We start from the raw sequence: 13,843 nt of genomic DNA, 5'->3' as shown, positions 1-13,843 counted from the left end.
AAGTCTGGGCCCAGGTAGAATGCAAGGCTGTGGCCTCCCCTCCCACAAAAGGCCTTCCTCATGGCAATGTGTTACAGTTCTAACCTAAAAGCCATCTACAAAGTGGTTTAATCATTTCATAAAAATGGCTGTCTGAATACTGGAGGACCTCTTACCAATCACTACTAGCTTAAGAGTAGCTTCCAGGCTTCCACTGTCATTCTTTAGCTTCACTTTATAATCCCCACAGTCCTTTCGGTTGGTGCTGGATATGGAAAGTCGGGTGAAGTTATCTGAATGGTCAGTGTGGATCCTGACATCATCCAGAAGTGCACCATCATCCTTTAGCCAAGTGGCTCTGATTGGTTTCTGGCCTTCAAATGGAATCTTGACCAAGGCATTCTTTCCTGCCTTAACCACTACAGGCTCCTTCCTCAGTTTTTCCAGGAGAGCAGTGTCAACATTGGGAGGGTCTAACCACACAGAAGCAAAGAATACAATGAGTTAACCCAAGGAACTGACTATGAATACCTTTAATAACTCACAATCTCAACAGGAAAGGCTCAGAGGTTGAGTAACAGGGATATGATAAGAGAAAGAATAGAGAAGTAAGCAAGAGGAAGTGCTTTTAAAAGGTTTTGTTAAAGAAATGGAGTCTGAGTAAGAGACTGAAACAAAAGAGTGAAGCTGCCTAATATAATGGCTCCAAACACAGAAAGTAGCATGGCAGATGGCAGAGAAGTGGGTAGGGGCAACAACAAGAAAGGTGGGGAATGAATCTGAGTACACTAGATAGCGCAAATGCGTATGTAGTGTGTAGATAGGGAAGGTATGGGGTTGTATCCAGCACAGTGTTTCTAAGGATTCAAGGACTTCAACCTGCATAGCACATCTTTCTCAACTACCTACTCCTTCAGGAGCCCAAAATGCCTCTTGAAATCCTGTTATTGGAAGTGGGGGAGCAGGAACAGGATTTCAGGGGTTCAGGTTTCTGTGGGACATGGGAGCTGAGAAATCATGCTTTGTGGGTAGATGTCCTTGCAGAAATGCTGTGCTGGATCCAACTCATAGTTTAAACACAAGGGCATTTTTATAAAGGAAATAATAAGGCTATAATATAGCAAAATGGTTCAGGAAGACACTTTATAAAGACAGTGGCACTGTGAACCATAACACTGTGTAGAGTATGTTTACCTTTTTACTCTGTATATTATCCTACTATCCCTTGCTTTGTTTTTATACTTTGTATTCTTTGATCACATTGTGTTTAATACTTTATGCCTTGTTCCAGATTGCTATAATCCTGTTGCTTTGCATTGCTCTTCTCCTATTGATTGCATTGATTTGCATTGTGCAATCCACCTTGAGTCTCAGTGAAAAGGCGGACTATAAATAAAGCAAATAAATTTTTAAAATTATGAGGAAGAATGAGAGGATTGAAATGTAATGCAAAGTATGACTGAAAGACACTGCAAAGAAGTAAGGAGGAGGACAAACAGGTGAGGTTAGTAGAGGCATTCTGAATCAACCAAAGATGTTCCACAGCTTTTGTGGCCAAACTTTGGTCTAGAATTTTGCTTGTGGTGACATAAGTATTGTATGCAGCATTTACATCTATTTAGAAAACATCATAGGAAGTAGTAACCACCATTTAATTATCTCCAAGATGATCCCTGTTCATTCCTTGTGGCACAGGAAGGTTCAGTTTATGTAGATTAATTTTAGGATGGGTTAATGCCTTGAGGGTTCTATCTCAGGACACATTGGAGAACTTTCTAGTCCCTTCAAGCACTGTGAATATATTGCATTAGGAGCATGATTCAACCTGCTGCATTTTAACATTAGTTTATTTAGTAGATGACACAACCTGACCACACTTGCCTTCAACAAAAAGAGATGCCTCTGTGCGGATGCCTTCAGTTTCAAATTTGTATTTCCCAGCATGACTGTCTTGTACTTCATCTATTATCAGCTTATGGACTGGACCATCCTTCTCAACAGAGATGCCTTCCAGTCCTGTTACCTTGTGGAGAAAGGGATAGAAGTTAAAGCAATAATCTTTTTCAGAAACTACATGCAATGCAGGAACAGCTACGGACCACAGCCCGGGCCACAGCTGCAATAGTCACAAGTGAAGACAGCCCCAAGGCCAGCCGATTTCCCTGATATGGTGTTCATAATGATCTTCAGCAGGCCCTGATCTAGTGGTTTCAAATATTGCTAAGAGATCCTGGAGAGGAGAGCAGCCAAAAAACTTTTTTCATCTGACCACCTGTTCCCATGAAGAGTCTCAAATAGAGATGGGCATGAACTGGGAAAATTGTGGTTTGTGGTGGTTCATGGTTCATGAAAAGTGACAAACCATGAACCATGAATCACCATGAATTTGCCCAGTTTGTGAACCAGTTTGCTCGGTTCACGGTTCGTCACTTCAGGGCAGCCGCAGCACTTTCCTAACTGTTTGCATTTACAAACAGCAAGAAAAGTTTCAAACTTACCTCTCTGCTGCTTTTTTTACCTGTTGGGATCTGGGAAACCTATCGAGTGAAAAAAGCAGGGTGGGAAGTTTGAAAGCAACACTTTTCTTGCTGCTTGCAAGTGGCAAGAAAAATGTTGCTTTCAAACACAGACAGCTTTTCAGCTGATGGGAGGGGGATACCCCATCAGCTGAAAAAAGCTGCCGGCATTTGAAAGCAGCTCCCATCTGCTGAAAAAAGCTGCTTTCAAATGCTGGGAGTTTTTTTCAGCTGAGGGAGGAGGAGGACGGACCCTTCGGCTGAAAAAAGCAGGTGGGTATTTGAAAGCAGCAACACTTTTCTTGCCACACAAGGAAAGTGTTGCTATTTTCAAATGTCAGCAGTTTTTTTCATCTGACATGAGGGAGATCCCTCTCCCATTAGCTGAAAAAAGCTGCTTTCAAATGCCTGCCACTTTTTTCAGTTGAGGGGAGGGGGAGGAGGGACCCCCTCCCCCTCCCCTCCGTTGAAAAAAGCAAGTGGGCATTTGAAAGCAGCAACACTTTTCTTGCTATGCTTTCAAAGCTGGCCGCTTTTTCCAGCTGATTGGGGATCCTCCTCCCATCAGCTGAAATACGGTTGGTGGTTTGAAAGCAACACTTTTCTTGCCATTTGCAAATGGCAAGAAAAGTGCTACTTTGAGCTTTGGGAAACGCAAGGGGATGCACACCTCCAGTGACAAATCAAAAAAGAACCAAACGAATTGGCCTAAAGTTCATCACGGTTCATCAGAAATGGGCTCTGACAAGTTCGCGAACCACAAACCAGTTTAGTTCGTGATTAACTTTGGTTCTTATTTTGGTTCATGCCCATCTCTAGTCTCAACTCATTTGCACAAGGAATTGTGCAGCACAATATGGCACTCAGGACACCCTTCATGCAGGTGAACATCTTCAGAGGAATTGGAGATCTTGTTCTATGGCTTTTACCTGCAAGTAGAGCAGTACAGCAGAATGCCTCTTTGAACAAGCCAATACTAAAGATTAGACTGTGAATAAAGCATGTATACTTCAGATGTTATGTTATTACAGTACAAAGTATAATTTTTTTAACAATATAGAGTAGCAAGATGTTGCACACTGCCACTAATGAATAACCATTTCTCTTGAAATGTGTCAGGAAGAAACTTCAAACATTACAGACTTGAGTTTATGCTTTTTTCAATTCAGTGTGTCCAGCAATAAAAAGTAGCAAGATCTTGCCCTTTTAGATGGCCCTATAATGCACCAGAACATAGATAATACACTTAATAAAAACATATATATGATTCAAAAAGTCTTCTCATGATGCAAATAAAACCATCCAAGGATCAAAAGAAGAATGAGTTATTGAAGACATACTTTGAAGCCATCTTTAAACCAGGTTCCCTCAAGATGATCATTGTTGAGACTGCATGATAAGACAGCTGACTTTCCTTTCTGGGCACGGACATCAAATAAACCTTGCGTGAAACGGGAATGTGGTTCTGAACAGGCAAAAAAGACAAAATAGCTAATTTTTGAAAGACATTTGTCATATATCAGACATTACAAGTATAAATTAAAACAGTATAACACAAGAAATGTACACATACCTCTCATATCCTCTTCAAGCAGACTTCCTCCTCTTCCCTTCCTGTCCCTCTTTCTTGAGACATCAGCTGAAATAAGTCCACTGGCATCAATACCAGACAGCTGTCTTTTTCTGTCACCAGCTTGGATATCACCATCATACAGCTGATTGTAACTCAGGTACTCCTCTCCAGGAACACCTGGAAGTGATCCATCAATGTGTCTGCCTCCTGCACCAACTTCTTCTAATTTCCCATCCCTGTCATAAAGGCCACCTATCGCTCCTCCACCAAGCCCAGCAACACCAGCTCCTGCAGGCCTACCATCTTTACCAAAGATTCCACCTACACTCTCAACACCATCAATGCCTGTTCCAGCTAGTACACCATCTTTCCCATACAGCCCAGCTCCAGCAGCAGGAGCTCCCCTACCAATTGTTCCAGCTAGTACACCATCTTTACCATAAAGTCCACTTTTGCCTCCAGGACTACCAATTCGACTGGCATCTTCACCATCTAACGTAACATCATTACCGTAGAGTCCACCTACACTTCCAGCACCTCCAAGTCCACCAGCACCTACTCCAGCTAGCATACCATCCTTGCCATAAAGTCCAGCTACACCTTCAGCAACTCCATGTCCACCAACAGCATCTCCAGGTAGCATACCATCCTTGCCATACAGTGCAGCAACACTTCCAGCACCTCCAGATGCACCAGCACTTGCTCCAGCTAGCATACCATCCTTGCCATACAGTCCAGCAACACCTCCAGCAACTCCAGGTCCACCAGCACCTGCTCCAGTTAGCATACCATCCTTGCCATACAGTCCAGCGACACCTCCAGCAACTCCAGGTCCACCAGCACCTACTCCAGCTAGCATACCATCCTTTCCATACAGTCCAGCAACACCCCCAGCACCTTCAGGTCCACCAGCACCTACTCCAGCTAGCATACCATCCTTGCCATACAGTCCAGCAACACCTCCAGCAACTCCAGGTCCACCAGCACCTACTCCAGCTAGCATACCATCCTTTCCATACAGTCCAGCAACACCACCAGCACCTTCAGGTCCACCAGCACGTACTCCAGCTAGCATACCATCCTTGCCATACAGTCCGGCAACACCCCCAGCACCTCCAGGTCCACCAGCACCTCCGTCAGCTAGCATACCATCCTTGCCATACAGTCCAGCTACACCACCGGCACCTCCAGGTCCATCAGCACCTGCTCCAGCTAGCACACCATCCCTGCCATAGAGTCCAGCTACAGCAACTCCAGATCCACCAACACCACCTCCAGCTAGCATACCATCCTTGCCATACAGTCCAGCTACTCCACCGGTGCCTCCAGGTCCATCAGCACCTACTCCAGCTAGCACACCATCCCTGCCATAGAGTCCAGCTACAGCAACTCCAGATCCACCAACACCACCTCCAGCTAGCATACCATCCTTGCCATAAAGTCCAGCTACACCACTGGCACCCCCAGGTCCATCAGCACCTGCTCCAGCTAGCACACCATCCCTGCCATAGAGTCCAGCTACAGCTACAGCAACTCCAGATCCACCAACACCACCTCCAGCTAGCATACCATCCTTGCTGTAGAGTCCAGCTACACCACCAGCACTTCCAGGTCCACCAGCGCCACCTCCAGCTAGCACATTATCTTTGCCAAAGAATCCAGCTATACCACCAGCACCTCCAAAGCCACCAGCACCACCTCCAGCTAGCATGCCATCCTTGCCATACAGTCCAGCTATACCTCCAGCACCTCCTGGTCCACCAGCACCACCGCCAGCTAGCATGCTATCCTTGCCATAGAGTCCAGCCACACTTCCAGCACCTCCAGATCCACCAGCAACACCTCCAGCTAGTACACCATCCTTGCCATAGAGTCCAGCCACACTTCCAGCACCTCCAGGTCCACCAACCCCAACCCCAACTAGCACACCATTCTTGCCATAGAGTCCAGCTACACCTCCAGCACCTCCAGGGCCACCAACACCGGCTCCAGCTAGCATATCATCCTTGCCATAGAGTTCAGCCACGCCTCCAGCACCTCCAGGTCCACCAACACCAACCCCCTCTAGCACACCATCCTTGCCATAGAGTCCAGCTACACCTCCAGCAGCTCCAGGTCCACCAATATCGGCTCCAACTATCATACCATCCTTGCCATAGAATCCAGCCATACCTCCAGCACCTCTAGGCCCACCAACACCAGCTCCAGCTAGCATACCATCCTTGCCATACAGTCCAGCTGCACCTCCACTGCCTTCACATCCACCAGCAGCACCACCAGCTAGCATACTATCCTTGCCATACAGTCCAGCCACACTTCCAGCACCTTCATATCCACCAGCATTACCTCTAGCTAGCATACCATCCTTGCTGTAGAGTCCAGTTACACCTCCAGCACCTCCAGGTCCACCAACACCAACTCCAGCTAGCATAGCATTCTTGCCATACAGACCACCTACACTGTGAGCTCCACCAAGTCCACCAGCACCTCCTCCAGCTAGGATACCATCATTGCCATAGAGTCCAACTACTCCTCTAACACCTCCAGGTCCACCAGCACCACCTCCTACTAGCATACCATCCTCGTCATAGAGTCTAGCTATATCTCCAGCACCTCCAGCTCCACCAGTACCTATTCCAACTAGCATAGCATCCTTGCCATCGAGTCCAGCTACACCTCCAGGTCCACCAGAACCTGCTCCAACTAGCATACCGTCCTTCCCATACAATCCAGGTACACTTCCAATACCTCCAGGTCCACCAGCACCACCTCCAGCCGGCATACCATTCCTGCCAAAAAGTCCAGCTACACCTCCAGCACCACCAGCGCCTGTTCCAGCTAGCATGCCATCCTTGCCATACAGTCCTGCTACACCTCCAGTACCACCAGCTCTACCAGCACCTGCACCAGCCAGTATACCATCTTTGCCATGGAACCCATCTACACCTCCAGCACCACCAACTCCACCACTGCTTGTTCCAGCTACCATACCACCTTTGCCAGACAACACAGCCATGCCATTAGTAGCTCCTGGTCCTCCACTTCCCACTCCTGTGAACACACCTTCCTTGCCCTGGAGTCCTCCTACATCCCCAGCACCACCAGGTGTACCTGCACCTACTCCAGATAACATATTCTTTCCATAGTATCGTCCCACACTATCATGCCCAGCTCCAAACCTACCAGCACTAGCACCATCTAATATACTATCTCTGCCATATATTCTACTCCCTGCACTATCTTTGGTGATACCAACCCCATTTAGCATACCTTCTTCTCCACAGACCCCACCTCTGGCCACCGCACCTCCAATTCCGGCTAGCATACCATCCTTGACATGGAGTCCATCTGAAGCTCCTGTAGTAATCGTACCACCATGACCTCGTACACCATCCTTATCATAAAGACCTCCAACATCATCAAGCATGGTTGCACGACCACCAGGACCACCTAGTACTCCTTTCTTGTCATAAAATCCCTCTACCTCTCCTCTTCCAGCTCCAGCACCACCAATTCCAGCTTCAGCTCCAGCATCACCAATACCATGTCCCTGTACAGCATGTAGTCCACCTACACCTCCAAATCCAGCACCAGAAGATACCCCACCCATCATAGCATCCTTACCATACAGTGCTCCCATGTCAACCAAACCACCTGGACCTCCACTAACACTACTTCCACCTAGCATAGTGTTCTGATCAAGTCCCATAAGGCCACCACTCTCCCCTGCAAATCCAAAAAACTGATTCCCTTCTGCCATATTCCTTCCTGTTCCAGAAAATTGTCCCATCTTCCCTTCTCTTCCCAGAGATCCATCTTTTCCCAAAGAATCATAAAATTCTCCACTGACATCTTGACCATTGCTAAACTGCCCATCTTTGCCCATTCTGAAGTCTGAAAGGGAATCTTGGTTTTCATGCCCTTCTCCTTGACGAAGTTTTTTAGCAACATCTTCCTCTAGTAGCTTGCCCTTCCAACCAGTCTTATCATCACTGTCTTCTTCAGTCTGTTTTCTCTTTCCTTTGGCAGCTGCATTAAAAACATATTTCTGATTAATGGGAAAACTCAAGATGATTTATACAAAATAAAATGGGACAAAATGCACAGAGCAAGACAATTACTTTGGAATGGGAACTACTTTAATAAAATAAACATTTAAACAGAAAGCCTTCCAATTCAGATCAGGAGGATGCAAAGACTAGTTTTCATTACCTATAGCAAATACTCACACTGGATGAAACTGTGAAGAGTAATTTGCAGGAATGAAAGGACCTAGTCAGGGTCTGTCCTCTGTTTAAATAACCATTCCCCATGGCCAGTTACTCCACACCTTTACAGCACAATCCTGAGGGGAGGGGCCAAAAAATGAACAGGGAGTCAACCACCTGCTATGTTGGTGCAACCCAAATGTGCCAGCAGAAAAACCTGGGAGCACTGTGGTGCAGCTGGATGCCAGTGCAGAAATGCCATGGACCATGCCAGGGCACTACAAGTACAATCTGCTGTGCTGTCAAAGAAAAAGGCAGGCCAGGGGGTGTGGCATAATAATGCAGCTCCCTAGACCACCCTAGTCTGGATACATCCCCCCCTCCCCAGAAGCAGCACAGAACTACACTTGCAAAACTGCAACATAGCCCATAGGTGTCCACTGAGTCCAGGAAAAGCCCCCCCACACCACACCCCCCCCCCCACACACACAGAAGCTGCCATGCACCTGATGCCCTAAAGACCACAGGAGGCTAACAGGCAGCTTGATCTGTACCCATTGCACCCATCAAATCCCCATCCCTGGCACTACAGCCAATTTAAACCTCAGGCCATGCACAGGCAGGCCAGATATTAAGAGCCAAGCTACAAGTGATGCCTGACACAGGTTGGACACTTGTCAGCTTCCCTCAAGTTTTGATGGGAAATGTAGGCATCCTGGTCTTGCAGCTGTAATGGAGAGCCAAGCTGTAAAACCAGGACACCTACATTTCCCATCAAAACTTGAGGGAAGCTGACAGGTGTCCAACCTGTGTAAGGCGTCACTTGTAGCTTGACTCTAAGATGCACATTATGATCCTATGTTGGCCAGCTACATGACTGTGGGATTTAACATCTTACCCCACACTGGCAGCTCAAACATGAGGAATGGGCACACCATACGGTGACACAGCTCACTGATATGACAGAGTCGGGGGTGGGAACAGCTACAGATCTGAGTCTCCCGTGGAAGGTGGACACATCCTTGAATGGGAGTGGCAGCTGAGGAGCCACTGTATCCTGGTCCAGCCCCAGTGCAACAGCCAGTGTGGCTGTTGGTGGGGCTGGGGACTTGGAATCAACTCCTAGCACGTCACCTCCCTGGCCCCTGCTGTATCCCCTTAAGGAACAGTCCAGTGGTGCAGCTGTTGCACAGTAGATAGCCATCTCAACCATGGCAGCCCTCAGGATTGGGCTGTTAGAAAGGTAAGGTTTGTGACTTGGAGAAGGGGAAAGTATCAAGGAAGGGCAGATACCTGTGCTGAAGCACATGCAAGCATTTTGCAAGTATCTTTCTCCGTTGAGCAGTATCTTGTCTGTCAAGCATAGCTAAATGTTTGATAGTAGTGCTCATAAAAACAGAAGAGGATCTGGGCTGACCAGGGAGGTTTGCACCTATCATTTGCACCATTAGTTGCTGTTAGGTGGGAAAGGGTTACACAAGTAGACTGCATTGCATTGCCTTGTTATGCCAATATAAATTAAAATCGTATGCCAATGATCAATACTGAACAATACTAGGCCTAGCTTCTATACTCTCTAGATGAACTTTTAAACTTTATATGAACTTTCAGTGTATTTTTTCTATGTGTAAGGTAATTCAACAGGTGTGCTTTCATCCTTTGACAATTAATTAAAATAGTGGACTCTACCGAGATTGATGTTCCTCTATCAGAGATTCAACCAATGGTGATCGCCCAACTTAACTTTTCTTGACACTTGTTAGAGATTTATAGTTTTCTTTTGCAGTTCTGACTATGACATAATTTTTTAACTAATTGGAAGGCTGTACTATGAAATTATGAATATTCAGTGAAGTGTCAAACCAATCAATATTTGTTTGTGCTATCATGTGAATAGACCCTAAATATTTGCATATGATTAGGTATATAATTGCAAACACAGAAAGAATAAGCAGGGTACTGATGGAAGAGATCTCTTGGGAGAATCTAGGTGAGAAACTATTTCTACCTATGTATTTCATAGAAACTTTGAGCAATGTTAAACTTAGGATTTATTGAGAAATGTTAGTGAACTTATTTCTTATTGCCTTTCTATTTTCTGTTGTTATAGGATTTATATTAATAGCCATTTATATTTTGATTGCTTGCTTCATTAAAAAACTAGGGTATATTTTCAATAAAGTGAAATAAACTCTAGATTGGTGTCTGTGTGTTTGATGGGGAGTTGCAAAGCAATATTGAACCCTATATAAATAAATGTACTGATAAACAGCTGGTTCAAAGAACTTATCTGTTTGACAGGTCTAAAGACTAACTGCTTTCGGCTTCCCCGGAGAGAGATCCATCTTTCTCCTGGCAAGTTGAAACTTGGTTTTAGACACGGGCAACTGTCCCGTTACAGCCTTATACTCTAAGATATCAAGATTAGATTGCCACTCACATTCAACCTCAAGCCAGGCGCTTGAAGAGCGGCTTCCAATGTCAATCGTATAAGTTCCTTTGTCAGAGAGCTGTGTGTTTTTGATGAGCAGACGGTGAATCAAGCCATCCTCTGAGACAGAGATATCATATTTGTCACTTGGCTCTAGATGGCAGTTTTTGTGCAACCACACAGCATTGAAGCAGGCATCATGGAGGGTGCACTGAAAGACTGCATTTCCTTGCTCGTGGCATCGCACCTCACCCAGTGGATAGCGGAAACTCATTGGAATAGCTGAAATGGAAAAACTGATGGTAAATGGGAGAGCTCTGAATTTTTGGAGGAAAGAAATCTAAATGGACCATGGAGAAAAACTTAGCTCCATTCTGTGGCATGCACACTATCTGATTTCGAAAATTACTATAAGTATCTATAACATATCCTTGGTACATATATTATATGCAAAAGTACATATTTATTGCATGCACACATTACTTGTTTTAGGTTTACACATTAAAAAAAACCAAGGGCACAACTTTATATGATATTTAGAGATGATTTCAAATTTCCTATATTTGCAGCTTCAATCCACCCCTATATATATCCATTTTCATTTTGCTTCCTCCTTGTGCAAACTGAAATCAATGTTTCTTTTCAAGCCGTTCTCAGCTTCCTTGAACTATTCCATAAACTGTGCACATTTCCAAGTTATCTGTATATCAATAAACCATTATTATACATTCAATCTATATTATATATATAAATTACAGATACTGTACATGTAAATATTGTATACATTGCATATAAAAACAGCATATAACATGCAGACAATACAATCCTCAAAGTCAACAGCAAGAAACAGATATATAAATGAATGGAAAAAGAAATGAAAGAGTGAAGTTTGTTCATTCCATAAAGGTAATGTGAGAAGTAACCGTGATATGAACACTGGTTTTTCATAGTTAAAGTTTTAAAACTAATTGTTGGTATTTCTGGATATTAAGCTCAGCATCCTGATCACAAGAGCCCCTACCTTCTGCTTCCAGATCAGTTGAGAAGACATCAACATCTTCCACTTTGATCTGGTACACCCCAGCATCTTCTGGCTGCAGATTATTGATGATGAAATTGTACTTTTTGCCAACCTTCCTTAAGCAGTGCTTCACAGTATCACTGTCAAACCCAAAATTGATCATTTGGCCATCCTGAAGGAAGAGGGAGGACGTTTACAGGAAGGTGAACAGATCATTGTCAGGTCAAGTGATTTAGAACAACATAGGGCCAATGTAAACATTTGCATCTGTGGTATTTCACCAAAGATATCTACAATCTTTTAGCATTGTTTCTGGAAAGTTAGATTGTACTGTTACCAAACTCTCCCTCAATTACTGATAAGAGGGTTGAGTCTAAGACATATACTGCATGGGCCTTTAAGGTAGTACAGTACCTGCTTGTTGCTGTGAAAAGCAAAAACATCTGCTTGCTAGATACAGACTAGAGCAGCTTTGTCTGCTTCAATTATTCCCCCTATTTTTAAAAAAATAAAAACATCAGACTTGTACATCTTACCAGCAGTCCACATAGCTTCAAGGCGTACCATTTTGGAAAATACACAGAAAGCGAGGGAGGAAATTGGAATACAAGCACTTCCTGAGAGTGAGAACGTTCCACAGATAGGGTACCACCATGGACAGCCATGTACCTCAGTTGAGTGCATGGAGGACTTCAGATAAAGATCTTGCCTGGTCCACATAGCTTAATACTATCTACTCTGTCTGACAGCAGCTCTCCAAGATTACAGGCAGAAAAAGGTCTTTCTCAGCATTTGCTGCATGATATCCTTCAACTAGTGACTCTAAGGGACTGAACCTAGGACCTGCGTGCAAGTTCTCTACCACTGAGCCCTAACCATTTCCCAATTCACTTTATTCCTTCTTTACCTTGTACAGGTAAATTCTGCTTTCTGGATTTTTCAGTTCCATCTCTAGATCAAATGAAGCATTTCCTTTTTCCTCATTGACTCTGACATGCCTCAGGTTTGTGATACTGGAGATATACTGTGAAGAACAAGGAGAAGATCCAAGGTATTAAGGGGCTCTCAGTGAAAGAAGTGGTGCTATATGGACTCAAACCAGTTTTAAGCACTGACAAATCTTTACAGCAAAAGCAACAAGCAGGATTACTAGTTTGGATGGTCTTCGGACATGTTTGGCCACATTCCTTTTCACAGCTTACTTTCTTTCTCTGGCAAAGATATGGTTTTCAAATGGAGATCTCTAGAGCCCTATGCAAATGTTCACTCCATGTCTGTTCACAGTTTGACACAGACATGGAATCCAGATTGGGATTAGTTTACCTGGGCATTGGTGTTGCAGAGATGGCCTTACCTGAGCTTGCTTGTCTTCCCTCTCCTTCCTCATTTCCTGAAGCTTCCTCAGCATCCCACGGAAGTCAACAATACCATATTTCAAGCAGACTTTTTCATAATCTTTCCTGTCTGCATTAAGCAACAATTGCCAGACTTGTTCCATGTCAATTTCCTTCTTAGGAAGAGCTGATGGTGCTCTGTGGGGCAGCCGTAAGAAGAGAAGCCCACATTGCATGTGAATGGCAAGAAATGTCTTCCCTCATTCCAACCCTTTGAATTTTATTTAAATTCATTAATTTTAAAAAATTAGACCACATCATTATTTTTAAAAATGGCATCACATCATTTTCCAGAGCATCCACCGTTGAAAAATATGCTGCATATCAAACTGAGTCAGTGTTTCAGTTGGTAAAGTTTCATTCAGTAGGTGGAAATTTTCAGTTATAATACTTTTGCTTCTCAAAATTGTGTGAGCACCAGAACTCCTTACCTGGAAAGAAGATGGGGCTTTTCTGTTGTTCAGATTCATTAAATGTGACTAAACATTTATCAAAAAAAGATATTTTAAATCAATCTGTAAGAACAATATTCTAGACAGAGTTTGATAAATGTAAACAATCACATCGTTCTCTTCTATGTCCAGGCTCTCACTAAGTGCATGAACTTAAATTTAGGAGGGAGAGGATGTGACTAGTTGCAAAGTAAAATTGAGCAAGGAATCCTACTACTGATATACCGGTAGCAAGTTCCACTGAAGGCTGATCCCTGTGGCTATTGGGA

The 13,843-nt window shown here is 44.3% G+C and overlaps 1 protein-coding gene across 1 annotated transcript in view; it reads right to left on the bottom strand.

Annotated features, from left to right (window-relative positions):
- Positions 1-13,843, bottom strand: part of IGFN1 (immunoglobulin like and fibronectin type III domain containing 1) — a 58,266-nt gene that overhangs the window by 26,069 nt on the left and 18,354 nt on the right. Inside the window, exons 8-15 of the mRNA XM_054981183.1 lie at positions 13,083-13,260; positions 12,636-12,752; positions 11,729-11,900; positions 10,717-10,989; positions 4,069-8,097; positions 3,836-3,960; positions 1,861-2,002; positions 156-452 (exon numbers count right to left, since the gene is read on the bottom strand). Of these exons, the coding sequence (XP_054837158.1) occupies positions 156-452; positions 1,861-2,002; positions 3,836-3,960; positions 4,069-8,097; positions 10,717-10,989; positions 11,729-11,900; positions 12,636-12,752; positions 13,083-13,260 (5,333 nt within the window). The remainder of the gene's footprint in view (positions 1-155; positions 453-1,860; positions 2,003-3,835; positions 3,961-4,068; positions 8,098-10,716; positions 10,990-11,728; positions 11,901-12,635; positions 12,753-13,082; positions 13,261-13,843) is intronic.

Source organism: Eublepharis macularius, chromosome 5, assembly GCF_028583425.1.
Source record: "Eublepharis macularius isolate TG4126 chromosome 5, MPM_Emac_v1.0, whole genome shotgun sequence".
Taxonomy (NCBI): Eukaryota; Metazoa; Chordata; class Lepidosauria; order Squamata; family Eublepharidae; genus Eublepharis; species Eublepharis macularius.
Note: the sequence above shows the minus strand (reverse complement) of the source record. Positions and strands in the feature narration are given on the sequence as shown.